The sequence below is a fragment of the Acinonyx jubatus genome, chromosome D2, assembly GCF_027475565.1.
Source record: "Acinonyx jubatus isolate Ajub_Pintada_27869175 chromosome D2, VMU_Ajub_asm_v1.0, whole genome shotgun sequence".
Lineage (NCBI taxonomy): Eukaryota > Metazoa > Chordata > Mammalia > Carnivora > Felidae > Acinonyx > Acinonyx jubatus.
In genome coordinates, this window is record NC_069393.1 from 15561514 (window position 1) to 15580769 (window position 19256).

Consider the following 19256-nt stretch of genomic DNA (forward strand, 5'->3'; position numbering starts at 1 on the left):
CTTTTTAACTTTTGCATTAAACTCATACGCTCTTTACAATTCTGTCTATAGGAATTCCTCACCGTCCTGCAATAATAACTTAGATATTTGGCCATCGTACTATAAAGGAAGTTTTTAAATATATTTTGTTTAAATGTTGACTTCTCTGTCAATGTTTGGTGAATAAATATTTGCTGTATCATGTGCAACTAGCGACAAGACACCATGAGAAGTTGTTAAAATAATTCAGTATGTTACAGAACCACACAGATCTGGTCATTTAATACATGGTATGGAATGATTTTCATGAAAGCTGGCTGTGATTTTTAAGAACAAGTTCTTTCCTTTAAAGAGTGTGTTCCTTTCATGGCTAAATGACTAATCCAATACATTAATATGTATATAACAGTGCAACATTTTGTAGATCTATATTAGCATTGAAGTGATTATTTATCACTACTGATGTTTTTAAAGATTTACAAAAACCTTTGGCATATTTTTATTTCAACAGAAAAAAGTAAGTTAATGGGATTGTAATAATGATTATTGCTAAAATGTGTATCATAGCACAAAATAATATAATATTTAAAGTAAACATGAATATATACTTTTTTTGTTTGAAGAAGGAAAATGTAACTAGAAACATTAATTGTATAAATTATATAGTGTCTCCTAAGGTAGACCATTATTTCTTTCCTATTAGTTTTTTTTAGGTTTATTTTACTTATTTTGAGAGAAAGAGGGAAGGGAGGAAGAGAGAGAGAGGGAGAGAAGGAGAAAGAATCTCAAGCAGGTTCTGCACCAGTAGCGGGGCTCGAACTCAAGAGCTGTGAGATTATGAGCTGAGCTGAAACCAAGAGTCGGATGCTTAACCGACGGAGCTACCCAGGCGCCCCTATTTTCTATTACTTTCTAAAAGAGTACCTGAAGTATCTGAATCCTTAAAACTTACATAGAACCAGTGGCACTCATTTTCACAATTAGCCCAGAAATTTCAGAGAGGGAAGGGATTAAAATTTCAATTTTCCCACATTTCGAATGGGGAATACATTGGTAACGAATATATTCAATTAATATATTCCTTGAATATTCAAATATATTGGTAATGGTCAAGGACAGCCTGCAAATATAATGACAGCAACAGCTCTGAGGTGGCTGAAATAAAATGACCATGGGTAGAAAGCAACGGACCCGGCGTAGTGGACTCTGAATCAAGAATGATCGTCAAAGGAGACCGTGCCGTCATCACAGGGATGTTCTGGACACGGGCTGTCCCAGAAGCATCTTGCATTTAAGAAGATGGCTGTCTGAGTTGAGGTGGGGGCCAAGTAGCAAGAACTGTGGTCAACTGAGACAAGGAGGAGGCTGCCCTGACATCTTTCACACCTTGAAGAACCTCTGTGACCTAGTTAGGTCCCACAAAAGCTGAGATGAGAGAAGAAGCAGAGAAACCCTTGCTATGGGAGCAGCTTGGGTGGAGAATTGCTTTGGTAAAGTTGGTGACTCATCAGATGTCACAGCTAGCAGCTGCAAATCCTTCAGCCTCAAGGCAGAAGCAGGTAAACACAGGGATGGAAATCCTTAACAGACAGTAAGGCCTGGGCTTCCTGCTCATGAGGGCAGGTGAAAGGTTCATTCTTGCCTTTTTAAAAACCAGCATTAGGAACATGTAATTCACAGGTAATCAAATTCACCCATTCACAGGGTATGATTCCATGAATTCTTGTTTTATTAATATGTAATTCACATGTGATCAAATTTGTACCATTTCAGGGTACAATTCCATGAATTTTAGTTTATTTGCAGAGTCGTCTGACCACCAGGACAGTCAACTTTAGAATGTGTTCTTCACTGTTAGCATGGTCCACTGTCAGTGACTCCCTATTCTCTCCCACCCCCAGCCCTAGGCAACCACTAGTGTCCTGTTTTTGTCCCTAGAGATTGGCCTATTCTGGACATTTCATAAAAGTGGAATTACACTATGTGTGGTCCTTTGTGAACAACTTTTTCCACTCAGTATAATGTTTTCAAGGCTCATCCATGTTGTAGTGGGTGTCAGCGCTACGTTCTCCTTTATTGACAAAGGATTCCAGTGTATGGATGTACATTTGGTTCATCCATTCATCCGTACATGGACATTTGAGTTGCTTCCACATTCTGCTCTTGTAAATAATTCTGTTGTGTATATATTTGTGCAACTTTTTATGTGGATGTATGTTTTCATTTCTTGAGCAGATATGGGTAGAATTATTGGGTTATATGGTGACTCTATGTGTAACATTAGAAGACGACACATTGTGGGGCACCTGGGTGGCTCAGTCGGTTGAGCGTCCGACTTTGGCTCGGGTCATGATCTCACGGCCCGTGAGTTCAAGCCCCGCGTCGGGCCCTGTGCTCATGGCTCGGAGCCTGGAGCCTGTTTCGGATTCTGTGTCTCCCTCTCTCTGACCCTTCCCTGTTCATGCTCTGTCTCTCTCTGTCTCAAAAATCAATAAACGTAAAAAAATTTTTTTTTTAAAAAGAAGACGACACATTGTTTTCCAAAGTATACACTTATTTTACTGCCCCTCCAGGAATATATGAGGACTCAAATCTCCAAGTCCTCAGCCACACTTACCATCTCCTTTCTTTGCCAGTATAGACACTCAAAGGAGGTGAGAAGCAGTGCCTTGTGATTTTCACCTGCATTTCCCTAATGATAGTTGATCGTGACTGAATTTCCATGTGCTTACTGGCCGTTCATGTAGCTTCTTTGGAGAAATGTCTATTCAAATTCCTGTCCATTTTTATTTGGGTTATTTCTTTGTTTACTTTTGAGTTGTAATGGTTCTTTATATACGTTCTCTATACGTATGTCCTTTATTATCTGCTTTATTTAAGGGGAACGTGGGTGGCTCAGTCAGTTAAGCATCTGACTTCCACTCAGGTCGATTTCATGGTTCATGGGTTCAAGCCCCACATCAGGCTCTGTGCTGACAGCTCAGAGCCTTCTTTGGATCCTCTGTCCCCCTCTCTCTCTGACCTCCCCTGCCTTCTCTCTCTCTCTCTCTCTCTCTCTCTCTCTCTCTCAAAAATGAATAAACATTTAAAGAAAATATTTTCTCTCAGGCTGAGTGTGGTCTTCACTTTCTTGATCGTGTCCTCTAAATCACGTATTTTCCAAATTTTGATGAAGTCCAACTTATCCATCTTGTCATTTAATCACTTGTACTTTAGTGTCATATCTAAAAAAAAACATTGCCTACAGATTTACTGTATTTTCTTCTAACAGTTATATAAATTTTTTTACCTCTAATATTCAGGTCTATGATCCAGTTGAGCTAATCTTTGCAAATGGCAAGAAGATAAAGACAAAACTTCATTCTTTTGTATGTTGCCCCAAACTTCATTTATTGAAAAGATTATTCTTTCCTGACGGGATTGTTTTGGACTTTTTTTTGGGGTAGAGGGAACCGATTGGCCATAAATGTTAGGGGTTATTTCTAGACCCTTAACTTTATTCTAGTGATCTGTATCTGTATTTTAAAACAATTACCACACAGTATTGATTACAGGGAAAATGTCCCTTGAAAAAGTTTTATTCATTTCAGGATGATTGTAAACTTTAGCTACTTAAGATCTGTACATACTTATTGGAGAAAACTCAAAATAGTTAAGTCTTTCCATTTTTTAAATGTAAGTTTACTCATGTGTGAAATCTAAAAGTCTGAGAAATACTGTTTCTAACTGTGTACTAACTCACAGTTGGAACATCCTAGTGGACTTGACATTATAGGTGCTTTTCCCAAGACCAGTGACCACACATGGCTCTCTTGAGTTGGCCTTATGTACAGGATATTTGTGAGACTGAAGCAATGCCTGGGTCATTTGTCAAAATGTTCACTTTATAACCATGGGCCAACTTTAGGCTTCCATACTTTTAGGGAGTAAAGCAACTCAGGGCCACACAGAAAGAACGAGAGAGGTAGCGAGCATGACTCTTTAACGACCAGCCATATGGGACAGAAGCAAGCCTACTGTGATCTTGCAGAAGGAAGCCAGTGATCTCTCAAGGGTTCAGTGTTCCTCCTGACTTTCTCCTGGTGATGACTAACATGTCTCTGCTGTGCTCAGAGAGCTGGGTACAGTCACACTGATAGAGACCCCAGGAGGTCTGGCAGGGACACTCAATATTTTGTGTAAGCTGTTTAAGACTATATGTACTTTACTCAAAAACTGAAGGATGGATTTTGGTGGTACTTTAACTTGGAATTTATGCTTTGTCTTACATAATTCTCTTTGAATGAACAATTTAGCGCCACGTTACTCTTTGTAGAAATGCCCTTGTTATTATGAGTAACTGACAACTTTAAAGGGATCTAATTAATCCCAGCCTACAAATAAAATGTTTCCACCTCAGTGGATTTTACCTAGTAAAAATGTTTAAAATCAATAGTCTCCTGGGTAATATTTCTGAATTCAGAATTATCCCCCGCCCCCAGACCTCATTAACATTCATGGGGAACAAAAAGTAAAATAAAACTACAAACAGCTGAAAGTCTCTGATTAGAAGTCTGTTCCCTTGGTACCAATACATTGTTTAATGCTTTTTTTTTTTTTAAATAAATTTTGAAATCCTTTTTAACTTACGTTTCTGAAAGATTAAAAACTCGCTGGGGATCTCCATTCTCAATGGCATATGTTATTGGGTCTCCCTCTCGATCAGTTGCCTTCAGAGAGAAAACACGACTAAATTATCAAGTGATTGATACCCTCCTAGTCAGTACAGTACAATATAGAAGCTTGAAACCAACATTACAGGATATCCATGAGACTCTTAAAGAATAAAAAATGAGCTGATGGCAGGAGGTAAAATACAGAATTTCATATCTGACCTCAGCACCCTGTCATTTTATCTCATGTGAAAGTAGTAAGACTGAGTAAGAATAGTATTTTCCTCACACGTACGTAATCTTACCTGGCGTGGAAATATAGTAATGACTTTCCTAAGGTTTGTGTACTTAATTTTACCCGAGTGTATCGCTACACTCTGCATAAATGTTTGCAGTGCAGAGAAATTCCTTTTTCTGCTGAGAATATATCGAGTCAGGGAGCTTTGTGGTTAAGAATCTCGAACCTGAAGCCAAAAGCCGAATTCAAAACTGGCTCCACTGACTAGATATGTGATTATTTTTCAATTTCTTCATTTGTAAATGAGAACTAGAACAATACAAAAGTTAATCACTATTGGGAGGTTTAACTGAAATGATTTATGTCTGGGCACACAGACTAACATCTGGTGTGTTGAAAGTTTCCAAAAAATATTACTTTTTTTTTTTTTTTTTCTTTTTCCCCACCTTCACTCAATTCAGAGAAGACAAAACCTATAGCTTTGGACTTTGAGTATATATCCCTAACCCCAGCCTTTCCTCAGCATTTCAGGCATATCCCCTGCCCACCTGAACACCCACTTGGATGAGTGACAATCATCCCCAATTTGAAATGTTCAAACCCCCAAATCCTGCTCTCTCTCTCCCTCCTCTGCCCTCAAGAAAACAACAGCCTACTGTTCTCAGTCTTAGTTATTTCAGTGATCGTGGCGACTGCAACCCCCACCCCCCTTTTTGCTCAGGCCTCATGTCTTGACTTTAATTGCTCATTCCTACTCTCCAGTGCACCCCATCAGCAAATCCCACTGGGTCCATCCCCAAACTGTCTGCAGTGTAAATCTGTATCTGATCCCCTTCCCCACTGCTTTCTTCTTCATGGATCCCAGTAATGACCATCTTCCTGGTGGCCCTGATGTTTCCCTTGTACCCTCCCTGCAGTCAAATTTTAATTAAGCAAAGTGATCACTTTTTTCAGACATACATTTCATTTCTTTTGAGTAACACTGTTACATTATTACAGATATACAATAAAACACAATGGAATAAAATAATAAAATACAATGAAATAATAAATTACCTAGGGTAATATCTTTGAAACATTCCATATATGTCTAAATCTAAACTTTTAATTTAAAATCTAAAATTAATTATAATAGAAATCTGAGGGTAGAGAGCAAGAAAAAAAATACTGTTTTTAAACAGGCTCAATGGAATTGATCGCAGATGCTTGATATTTTCATCATTTCTTGTTCTTTGCCAGGCGAGTAGTAGCCAAAAAAGATAAAACAGAACTACAAATAATGACACAGTCAACGTTTGAAGAAACACAGAATTATGCTATATTGGTGAGATAGGGGGACCAAAGGAGTCCATAAAAATCTGCTTTTTGCTCATTTTCCAGCTTCCTTTCTAAGACCGACCCTCTCCTTATTCACGTCTTGTACTATATCCTTGCAAGGTACAAGGAGTTAATGATTTCTTTGGAGTCTTGCAGTGTAACAGAAACATCTAAGGACTGACTGGACAAGAACGGCCGATTGAGGCCATGCTAGGGAAATTTCAGAACCCCCATGTTAGACACCCCAACACCGAGACTCTTGGCTTCAGGGAATAAGTCAGCTATGGAGGACACCTGGACGTTTTTTCTTGGTCTGACTGGTTAGGGGAAGTGTACATCAGACCACGATCCTCAGTAAAAACCCCAGATTCTGAACAAAGAGGAGACTCTCTTTCCTTTCCTTTCTGAGTCTCCCCGACATTCTATGCGTACCTGGTCTCTCTGGACCTTCAATAAAGTGTGCCCTCACCTCCTGCTGGCTCATGTTTCACTTCTGTCCTATGCACATCAGGGACCCTCCTGGCTGGCTGGTCCTGTGAGACCCACTCAGCGTCCTTGGACCTGGGCTGCCTACATCATTAAGAGACCGCATTTTGTCACTAAAAAGTGCACACTGAACTTTTTCTGTTGTTTTTTTCTTTCAATCAGTCATTAAAAAAAGAAAAAACATTTAATGTTCATTCATTTTGAGAAACAGAGAGAGACAGAGGGCAATTAGGGGAGGGGCACAGAGAGAGGGAGACACAGAGGCAGGTCCCAGGCTCTGAGCTGTCAGTACAGAGCCCTATGTAGGGCTCGAACCCATGAACTGGGAGATCATGACCTGAGTCAAAATCGGACTCTCAACCGACTGAGCCACCCAGGCGCCCCTCAATCAGTCATTTTTACCTGTCATATAGTTATAGATATAATCAATTTCTTTTTATTTGTTCATTGGCATGTGGTTGTTGTTTTCTGAGAGACAATTTATTGTTTGTATTTTCAATGAGCCAGAAGTAATGGATTCTGAAACAAGATAGATTTGTGTGGATACAGTTAAGTTCAGATTAGTGTTAGCCTTTCTTCTAATGTATCGGGTCTACTCTAACACTTAACATTATCGCTGTGGGATGAGAGCATGGTGAATGTTGCATCATTTTATTTATGTAAGTCATTATATTGTTATGTTACTAAAATAATAACAAAGAGAAATTCCTAAAGAACTTCCCATTTTTTCATCCACATTAATTACTTTCTATTCCCGAGGTACCTTGAAATATTTCTTCCAGTTTTGTTTGGCCCTTTAAATACCTCAGACTTGAAGAAATGTGAGAGCCAGTACTTTGCCTATGTCATACTTTTTAAAAAGATTTGTTTGTTGGTTGGTTTATTTTTAAGTAAGTTCCATGCCTTGCATGGAGCGCAACACAAGGCCTGAACTCAGATCAAGACCTGAGCTGAGATCAAGACCTGAGCTGAGATAAAGAGTCGGATGCCCAACCGACTGAACTACCCAGGCACCTCACCTACTTCATTCTTTTTTTCTACTTAATTTTTTTTAAGTTTCTTTATTTATTTTGAGAGAGGGAGAGAGCACAAGCAGGGGAGGGGCACAGAGAGGGAGAGAGAGAATCCTACGCAGGCTCCATGGATGCAGGACTTGATCCACAAACCATGAGACCATTCATGACCTGAGCTGAAACCAAGAGTCAGAAGCTTAACCAGCTGAGCCACCCAGGTGCCCCCAACTACCTCATTCTTATATGAGGTTGTGCCCACACTAGAAAGCTTGAAGACCCCGATTTGGAAGGAAATCCTTATCCGATTGTTTTCTTTTATTCTTTTAGCCAATCCTCTGTGGTTGTTTTAGGACCCGTGGCCAGTGGTGTAGTAATTAGGGAGGATTTATAATTTCTCAGTCAAGGAAGCAAGGGGGAAGGGTGTTATCTGGATGAGAGCTCTGAAATCTAACCACTACAAGTGTCGGCACTTGAGTAAATACTCTGTATCTCCTTCTGTCAGTATTTAGGGAAAGACATGCTTTAAAGGAAGAAATAAGACATAAAAGGTAAACATGGAAAAGTCAGAAAAAGCAATGATCCTTGTTGTAATAAGATTTGACCATATGCATATTTATGACCTAAAATACCTTTCTGAAAACATTTTATACATAGTCCTTTTTTTTTTTTTTTTTCTATATGTGAGTCTAGCCAGCTGTCTCTGAATGATGGGCAGAAATTCAAATATGGTTTTGAACAGCAAATCCTTAAAGTTAACATTGACTGACTTCTTACTTTGTGCTGGGAACGATCTTTGCATGCATCATCTCATTTAAACCTCACAGTAACCATGTAGGTGAAAGAGAAAGACCAAGGGCTTTGTTACCACTCCAATTAGAGTTCCCTATAACTTACTTCATTGGAAGATACATCTGTTTTTTTTTTTTTTTTAACATGGAAATTAATAGTTACCATTTCATCTGAAAAATAGAGAGGGCATGGGGCTCCTGGGTGGCTCAGTCGGGTAAACCTCTGACTCTTGATTTTGGCTCAGGTCATGATCTCATGGTTCATGGGATCGAGCCCCACACCTGGCTCTGCACTGACAGTGTGGAGCCTGCTTGGGATTCCCTCCCTCCCTGTCTCTCCCTCTCTTCCCCTTTCCTGCTCTCTCTTTCTCTCAAAATAAATAAATAAACTTAATTTTTTTTAAGGGAGAGGTTAGTGTCACTTAAGACACTAGACAGATAGAACAGAAGGGAATTTCTCATCCTTTGTACACATACATTTTCTATGACTTTATTTTTGATGAGCCGAGTCCAATGTGAGCTTCTCACACAAGGTCTTGGGGGGAGTGGTCATCTCCCTGGGGGGTTATCCCAGCATGAACTGGGAAGGTTCCAGAACCACCCCCTCATTCACAGCCCTGGAGCCACCTCCGCTCAGACAGGACGCCTGACTATAAGAGGAAGCTAACAAGAATAACGCATACAGTATTCACTCATTGATACACCAAATATTCATTAACTGTCTGTGCTGTGTGAATAAGCACTGAGGCTCCAATGAGACAAAATTCCGGGAGCCACACAGACAAGGATTCTTCCTTTGTGCAACTTGTACTGTAAGGGGGGGCGCCAGAGACCAAGCAGAATAATTAATGAAAATATACAGCTTTCAGATCTGTGTAAGTGCAGCTGTAATATAAAATATTTTGGGAAGGACATACAGGGAGGGGAGGAGGCAGGCTTGCCATCATGTATGGGTCATCAGGAAAATGTGAAAAGTTGGCAGACGCTTGTGAAAGGGGAGACAGCAAGTCATGTGGGGAAGGGAATTCTGGCAGAGGGCACGGCCAAGGAAAAGGCAGTGACATGGGGACGTGCCTCATGAATTTGAGGAATGGCGAGCAAATGGAAAACCAGCTAACGTTTTGTGTGGCCTCAGGTAAACAACCCGAGGTTAAATATCCTTGGTTACGTGATTGAGCGATGCTCACTTTGGATAGCTAGCACATCATGGAATTCAGTCACTGGTTTTCTGATAGATGTTTGACAACATGGTGAACTACGACAAAGCTAATTTTCCTTTAATTTGTGCTTGCAGGACAAAGAATATCTTTAAAGACCAAGGCCACTGCTGTTTCTAACTGCTCACCCAGACAGCTCACTGCATGTAATTCAGTTCCCCCATTTTTCAGAAGCACCAACAGGGGCACAAAAGTATTTGTCTCAATAAGCGCTATGCTTAGGCATTGGAAAAAGAGGAATTTTGAAAAAGAAAACAAATCTTCTCTAAACTAATATTCGTTCATGTTAAAGAGGAATACAGCCATCAAGTACCATCTGGTAGAGTGCACTTTATGTGCACAGAATGATTCTGCACATTTCACAGGACATTAAGACAAACCACCTGCCCTGAGGGATTCTAAGATAGATAAAAATCAACGGATTTAGATGATCTTTTCTTTTCTCACTTAGGCAAACGAGTTCTGATTTATGTTATTAAACTGAGAGCGAGAACTGAGGTTTTCAATTCAGGGCAGCGGCGTTTCCAAAAATGTGTATGTGTGCCCTCCTGGCTTTAAACTGCTGGCCCTTTAACAAAATGTTAATGTTTAGGAATCTATTTCGATGAACAATGAAGACTTTTTAATGTCAAGAAGTCTTGTTTTGTCATTTGTGATCCTCATGTAAAATCTCCTTTTTGAAAGAAGTTCATTTGTGTAAAAAAAAGCCAATTGATTTTCTTTTTTTTATTTTTATTTTTTTTTTAATGTTTATTTTTGAGACAGAGAGAGACAGAGAATGAATGGGGGAGGGTCAGAGAGAGAGGGAGACACAGAATCCGAGGCAGGCTCCAGGCTCTGAGCTGTCAGCACAGAGCCCGACGGGGGGCTCGAACCCACAGACCGCGAGACCATGACCCAAGCCGAAGTAGGACGCTTAACCGACTGAGCCCCCCAGGCGCCCCTGTTTTCTAAAAAAATGTAAGTAGTAGGAAAATACTACGCAAACATGATGTATCTGAAAGTCGGATGTGCAGCTAACGTAGAATGCCTCTGTGATACCTGAGCACGCCTTAACACCTGCAATTCTGTCCAGCTATTAAAGTATATTTCCCTACTCTACAATTTCCCAGATTTCTTAGGCATACCTTGCCATACCCATCCACTCTTGTCTTTCTTCCTACTAGTGATAATGTGCCATCTGGACCCCTAATTAGGGAAAAATTTGGGGACAGAGTTTTGCATTCTACTTTTTCTCAATTGTTGTCTTCTCATTCACTCTCGAGACCATCTCCATCATGTTTCCAACCCTCCAGCAACCTCTGCACTGAAACTGCTCTTTTCAACACCTCCAGTAAATTCCACAATAGTAAAACCACTGATTGGTTCACAGTCTTTGTTTCTGTTCTTTGTTTTGTTGGCTTGTTTTTAACTGGACTTCTGAGCAGCGTTAGACAGAACTGATCTCTCCCTTGTCCTTGATATGCTTTTTTCCCCCAAAGTCAGCTTCAGGACATGTGCTCCTCTGGGTCCCCATTCCTGGTACTCGTCACCACCTCAGCATTTCCAAATCAGTCTTTGGATGTCTTCCGCATTGACTCCCTTAATAACCTATCCAACCTCCAAGTTCTAAGTAGTACTTAAATGCTCAAGACCCCAAATGTATACTTCTAATCCAGACTTCTTCCCTAAACCCATACCCAACTGCCGACTCAATAGCTTTAATTAGATGTCAAAAGACATTTCACGTTTAATATGCCCAATATGGAATTGTTCCTCTTTTCATTCTGGCTAATGAAAATTTGCTCTTGCCTGTTGCTCGGGCTGTATCTTAGTAGTCATTCTTCTCTCCCACACCTAATCAGTAACAAATCTTCTGATGTTTATACCCACAAAATATAATGAGACAAAAAGCACCTATCACCATTTCCAGAAATGTCACAACAGGTCTAGTCTGGACTAGATGGAAATAGCACCCTAACTAATTTGCACAATTTCTCATGCCTCACTGCAGACCATTTTCATTACAGAATCCATATGATCCTTTTCAATTTTAAGTTTATTCGTGTCACTGCTCTATTCAAATTCTTCCATTAATACCGGATTTCACTGAGAGCAGCTATCTCCATGCCTCCTCCATCACTGGGTGACTTCATTTCTATGGGTTTCCTCCTCTCTTGCTTCATTCTGGTCCCATTAGTACCTTTACTGTTCCTCAAACACACCAGGTGGGCCTGAACTTCAGGACCTTTCCACATGTACCTGAAGCACTCCTCCCCCATCTATATGGTTCATCTTTTCACCTTCTTCAGTTCTTTGCTAATGTCACCTTAGCAAAATCGTCACTGATCAAATTGTCATCCCCCATATATCCCTCTCCATTTTTCTTCATGTACGTTTCCAGATAGCATTTCTCACCTTCTAACATTCTATATAACCCACTTATATATTTTGTTAATGTTTCTCTTTCTTACTAGAATGTATGCTTCATGAAGGCAGGTCACTTGTCTGCTTTGTTACTATAGTGTTACTCTTATTTACAGTTTAGGCTTGCCTTTGCATTTCCTGTGGCTGAGAGGGTAAATTTAATGGAAGGAAGGAAGTACAGTGATCCAATTTTGTTTTGTACTTTGATCAACTATATTTACAGTAAAAAGTGTGCTTTAGTTTTCATTTACATACTTCATGTTTTTTTGTCTCAATGTCTTCCAAACTTGAATCAGAAGAGAGAGGAGTAACGTATAGGTGTGTGTGTGCGTGCGTGTGTGTGTGTGTGTGTGTGTGTCTATGTCTGTGTTAGTTTTATTCTACAGCAAGCATTTCATTGGGGCCAATCAATGTTTCAGTTATCTTTATCTATAACTCCAGAAGATTTGCTTATTACATTAATAAATGCTATAAACAAGTAATAATTGAAGATAGGTAGATTATATGAACAAAGTGTAAGAACCCAGGGAGTCCTTTGTCATTTGGAATAGTCCCCAAAAGTTGATTCCACTAGAGCATGGGTTCAATCTAATGACTCAGTTTCTTGTTGCCTGAAACTAAATAGAACATTAACCAAGCTCTCTCTAAAATACTGTTCAGTTTGTCTAAAGTGAACTTAAGCGTAAAATCTTGTCAGGCACATGAAAGGAAAATCTTGCTTGCTGATATACAAGTTTGTGTGTAAGAGTATTTGGCTTGAGACAGAATTTTCTAAGCAGTAGCATGTTGTGACAGTGAACACTAGCCCTCTCTTCCTACTGCTTCTTGGCGGCTACTGATAATTTCTAAAGATAGTCTAATTATTGTGGAAAGATATTTAGTTCTGGCCAGTTCTCAACACTCAACACTTGCTAATAAAATGAATAAATACAAATAGGAAACAACAGTTTTAATGCTAAAATAGCTAAACAAAATGACTCTTGTTCAGTTTTAAATAAATTGAAGTGTGTGTGTGTGTGTGTGTGTGTGTGTGTGTGTGTGTGTGTGTGTGTGGTGTGTTTCCAGGCCTGTGGAGATATGAAGACACAAAAAGCCTACACTTGAACTCTTGCACACTAGTTCAAGGATTTCTCAAGCCTTCCCCACAGCCTACATACTGTAGTTCCCAGACTTCAGCACATTAAAACCAGATTTTCAAAACAGTGGAGTTAATACAGCCAGGCCAACTAAATGAAGTATATAGCTCATGGTCTGACAGTACTGAGGGAAAGGGGCAGAAAAATCTACTTTACAAAGAGCATAGGTATCAAGAAGCATAGAGACCCATTAAGCTGCAGGTACCACAATAACATCTGTTGATATAAATACAGAATCTAATTTAGAAACTAGTAATCACATTACACTGAGTTCATTAAGCCAAAAATGTATTGGGCAACCATTATAGAGAACATATTTAATGTTAGGAATCAGTAATTATATGTTATGCATTATAGTCTCTACCTTTGAGAAAATTCTGATCATTTGTGATATTAATACTGAGAAAGAGTTAAATAATGTTCAGTATGCTTTGGTTAAGCCTATACTTATAAAAAAATAACCCAGAAGTGTGCTTGGGTGGCTCAGTTGGTTAAGCATCTGACTCTTGATTTGGGCTCAGGTCAAGATTTCATGGTTTGTGAGGTTGGTCCCAAGACAGGTTCTGCGCTGACAGTGTGGAGCCTGCTTGGGATTCTCTTCCTCCCTCTCTCTCTGCCCCTCCCCGCTAGCGCTCTCTCTCTCTCTGTCTCTCTTTCTCTCAAAAATAAATAAATAAACATTAAAAAATAACCTAGAGCTAGTAATCATAAGATTGAGGACCTAGTCTCAATTATGTCACTTTTAACTACCTGAACTGGGCTCTGCCTCTGAAGTGACATTTGCAACCACAAAAATAGATAAACAACAGTTGAAATGGGTAGTCTATGTAGTGAATGTAGAATCAGATGAGGAAACAGATGTTCAGAAAACTCTGGAATTCTATTTAGACAGAAAGTATTATCTAAGGAAACTAATTTAATTTAGTAGCTAAAAATCTTGAGTTTTACAGCAAAAAAAAAACAAAACAAAAACAAAAACAAAAAAACAAAACAAAAAAAACAATAGGGATGAAATCTGTCACTTATTAGCTATGTAAAGTGCTAAACCTGTTTATGTCTCCAGGACTGCCTGTATGATGCTGAAATAGAATGGCATCCAATTCAGAGTTGGTATGATGATTACACAGTGGTAAAATAGTTCGTATCTATCCAGTGCATAGCATACACTTAATATACACTTACTATTGATGTTAATAGCAAGACTAAAAATGCATCATACAGATTTAGGAAAAAAAAAATCTGTAAAGTGTTTTTATAATTTTTTTTTAATTTATTTTTTTTAATGTTTATTTATTTTTGAGACAGAGAGAGACAGAGCATGAATGGGGGAGGGTCAGAGAGAGGGAGACACAGAATCCGAAACAGACTCCAGGCTCTGAGCTGTCAGCACAGAGCCTGACGCGGGGCTCGAACTCACGGACTGTGAGATCATGACCTGAGCTGAAGTTGGCCACTTAACCGACTGAGCCACCCAGGCGCCCCTGTAAAGTGTTTTTAAAAAGAGTATCCTTCGGTCATCAATAGAACTCACTCCATGGAAGGCTGGACCATGTAGCATACATGATATGTTACCAATATCAGCAAGACATAAAATTTAAACCTAAAACATACAAATTCCCCCAACCACGTATGTATCAGAATGTTTGATCAGAATGCATCAGAAAATGTGATCTTGGTTAATTAATAAGTTACTCTTGGAAGGGGAGGGATGGGCTGGGGTCAGGGTGAGCATACAGAAATGATGGGAAAAAAGTCCTCGATACTTGGAGCTAAAAAGGACAAATTCAGTGATATCCATAATTGACTACAAATAATACCCAATACAAATTATTCTAAGCCAATAAACAGACCTTGCATGTAAAGATTATTAATACTTTTTGCAGATGATACATCCATTCAAAAATTAACAGGAACAGAGTACACAAGGGAAATACTTCAGGAATGACTGAGTGAGGAGCTTTGTGGATCTCCCACAAAAACAACCATTACTACTAAAAAATATTTAAAAAGTTAAAGTCTCTGGAAGTTGTACTAAGAGCAAACAGTAATGGGAGAAATGTTTACTAAAAAACAAACCTATGAAACCTCAGTCAGAAGAGCAACAGTCTGTGGAATTTTAGCTACAAGTTGTTTTTCCCTCCAAGTCTCAGCCAGCACAGCATGGCAGAAGCTCCCCTCTTAGCAGGTGCATGCAGGATCACAGGACTCCTCTCCTACAGCTCCAGTCTCCGCCTATGTATCTGCCCAGGAGGGACAGGCCAACATCATTCCTTCTGATCCCCTGTCACCCCATGTTTCAGAAACCCAGTGCCTATGGTCTACTGTTTTTACTGTGTCCACGATGGAATAAAATTAGAAACCAATAACATATAGTCTAAAGTTTGACAACCACACAGAAATTAAACATGTACTCAGAAGATCATAGAAAGGGAATTAGAAAACACTTCAAAATGAATAAATTTAAAAAAAATTACAAAAATCCACACTAAAACTTATGCAGTAGTATAAGGCAGCTCTTGGAAAAAAATTAATCGCTGTAAGCATCTATCTCTAAAAAGGGGTAAGTTCTCAAGGCAATAAATTTGCACCTTAGGACAATGGAAAAATATGAGTAAAATAAACCTAAAGCAAGCAGAAGTAAAAAAAATAAATAAAAATTAAAGTGGAAATTAATAAAATAAAAATAGAAAAGCATTAGAAAAAATCAATGAAGTCAAAAGTTGGTATTTTGAAAAGATCAACAAAATCAACAAAATTCTAGTCAGATAAAGAAAAAAAAGAGATTCAAATTACTAAAATCAGAAACAAAAGAGGAAACATCACTACTGGCTTCACAGCAATGAAGCAGATTTTAGAAAAAATGGGATGAAAAACTGTAACCCAACATATTAAATAAACTAGATAAAATGAATAAATCCCTAGCAGTACACAAACTACCAAAACTGACTCAAGATGATAAAGAAAAGCTGGATAGACATATAATGAATAAAAAAGATGAAATTAGCAATCTTAAAAACAAAACAACAAAAATAACTTCCATAAAAAAAAGGCCCAGGGGCACCTGGGTGGCTCAGTCGGTTGAGCGTCCAATTTTGGCTCAGGTCATGATCTCACGGTTCATGGGTTTGAGCCTCATGTTGGGCTCTGTGCTGACAGCTCAGAGCCTGGAGCCTGCTTCAGACTCTGTGTCTCCCTGTCTCTCTCTGTCCCCCCTCCCCTGCTTGTGCTCTGTCTCTGTCTCTCAAAAATAAATAAATGTAAAAAAAAAAAAGAAAGAAAGAAAGAAAGAAAGAAAGAAAGAAAGAAAGAAAGAAAAAGAAAAGGCCCAAATGGGTTTACTAGTGAATTCTACCAAATATGTAAAGAACTGAATATGTAAAGAACTTCCCAAGTTCCCAAGGAAACACTCACTAATTTTAGGAGGCTTGTATTACCCTCTTACCAAAAGCAGACAGAGGTAACTCAAGAAAAGAATTCTAAAGATCAGTCTATCTTATAAATATGGAAGTAAAAATCCTTAACAAAATACTAGCAATTCAAATTCAGCAATATATAGCAATTATTATACTCAAAGACCAAATGTGATTAGTCACAGGTATGCAAAGTTGTTTTTTAACGGGAAGAAAATCAATTACTATAATAAACAGATACATTTTTTCCAAAAAAATTATCATCTCAGAAAAATCAGAAAAAGCGTTTGACAAAATGCAATACTCTATTGTGATAGAAATGCTTAATAAACGAGGGATTTAAGGGAACTTCCTCACACTGACAAAGGACAATCACACAAAATTCCTAACTAGCATTGTAGTGATGTTGAAAGACTAACGGTTTTCCCTAGGATCAGGAATAAAACAAAGATGTATACTAAAAACTATTACCACATTCTACTGAAAGTTGTAGCCAGGGTGATTAGGCAAGAAAAAAAAAACCCAGAAAAGTATCTTGGAAGGGAAGAAGTACAACCATCTCCATTTGGCAGATGATACCTTTTAAACAGAAAATCCTAGGGCACCGGGGGGGTTCACTCATGACATAAGTGTCTGACTCTTGGTTTTGGCTCAGGCCATGATCTCATGTTTTTGTGGGTTCAAGCCCCGCATCAGGCTCTGTGCTGACAGCACACAGCCTGCTTGGAATGAATCAATCTCAATCTCTCTCTCTCCCTCCCTCCCTCCCTCCCTCTCCCTGTCTCTCTCCCCCCCTTCCCTTCACCCACTCACTCTGTCTCTCTCAAAATAAATAAACTTAAAAACATTAAAAAAAGAAAATACTAAAGAATCCACTCAAAAACTATGAGACTAATAACAAATGAGCTCAGAAAGGACGAAGGATATGAGACCAATATAAAAACATCCATAGTATTTCTATACATTGTGACAAACAATCAAAAATGATACGAAGAAAACAATGCCACTTCATAAAATTAAAAAAACAAAATCCTTAGGAATAACTTTAATGAGAGCAGCAGAAACACTGCAATTTGAAAATTCCAAAACACTGTTGGAACTGACTGATGTGGGGAGTCAGAAGGAGCCTGGTGGGTGTTGGCGGCTTGTCGCAGGGCATCCAAACCCAAGCGGGGTGAAGGAAGGCACTCGCAAAGCCTGGAATTAATGGTAGAACCCGGGGCAAATAAGCTGGGCTTCTGTGGGAGGGAGCTGTGGCGTGGTGTGGCTGCAAAGCTCCAACAGGATGATGAGGGCATTGCCTGGGCTGCCTTGGGGGTGTTGTGCTAGGAGGTGATGATGCCATCTGCGTGGGAAGGGGCTGGACAATCTACAGTGGAATGTCACCGCGCAGGTGGCATGAAGGAGCCACCTTGGACAGGTGGGAAGGTGTTTGCATCGTCCTGCCCAGCCCACCAGAGACCATGCAGGATGTGGGGCACACGCCTGCAGGAGAAGAGGAGGGGAGGCCATGTAAGTGGCATTAGAATATGAGCGGGGTGAAGAGGACATCAGTATGGAGGTCAGAAACAGGAGGCTGGTTACCTCCAGTAAGTAAATTTACTGAAGATAATAAGGGCCAGTTTTCTCATTGTGACAGTTACTAGTGTGACCTAATGGTTTTATGTATATGCTATTTCACAATATATAAAAATGTACACATACAATATTGCATACAATATGCATATATATGTACGTGTGCAGAAACATGTGGAGGTGTAACATTAATACAGATGCAAATGAGCGTATGTGTATATATTGTACACGCCTATGTACTGGCACGTGGACATATGTGTATTTGAGTACATGTGTGCATACACATATATTAACATACATATATTGCTGAGCTTTGGTCATTGAGGAGGACTGCAAGCAGAGATATCTGATAGCGGAGAACATTCTGTGCCCTCAGATCTCTTTTTTTTTAATGTTTATTTATTTTTGACAGAGAGTGGGGAGGGGCGGTGCATGAGCGGATGAGGGACAGAGAGAGAGAGGGAGACACAGAATCTGAAGCTGAGCCTTCAGCACAGAGCCTGATGGGGGCTCAAACTGATGAGCCCATCATGACCTGAGCTGAAGTCAAATGCTTAACCAACAGAGCCACCCAGGTGCCCCAACTTGGTTTCTAAATTCCATCCCCACTTAAAGAAACCAGAACTTTGTCAAGAAATGGTTAGACCCAGGGCTGGGATACGGGAAGTATAAGATGGATGTGGACCACCTTGCCGAGCTAGAAAGCAGCCAGGCGCTCCAAACACGACGGGGCGTGCTAAAAGGACACAAGAGCCTGCCTGAATGGGCTGGCCAAGACTAATTCTGGGACAATCTGAACCTCAGAATAAATAATGGCTGTAATGGATTATAATTAACTAAGATGAATAAGATAGCTTTCCTTTTAGCAGAGTGCCAACTAACAAATGTCGAAGAGATGATGGCATTAGAAAATCAACACTTGGCAACAATCATAACAATAATTCAAAGAACATCAAGATGTTAAAAATGAGTGAAAATAAACGAGGGAAGAACGTTCACGTAATCTCAAGGTAAGTCATTAACACACTTGAAGGCTGAT

The 19256-nt window shown here is 39.4% G+C and overlaps 1 protein-coding gene across 14 annotated transcripts in view; it reads right to left on the reverse strand.

Annotated features, from left to right (window-relative positions):
- Window positions 1-19256, reverse strand: part of PCDH15 (protocadherin related 15) — a 926293-nt gene that overhangs the window by 264423 nt on the left and 642614 nt on the right. For all 14 annotated transcript variants that reach the window (XM_053207164.1, XM_053207165.1, XM_053207167.1 and 11 more), the window contains one exon: window positions 4609-4688. In XM_053207164.1, the coding sequence (XP_053063139.1) occupies window positions 4609-4688 (80 nt within the window). The remainder of the gene's footprint in view (window positions 1-4608; window positions 4689-19256) is intronic.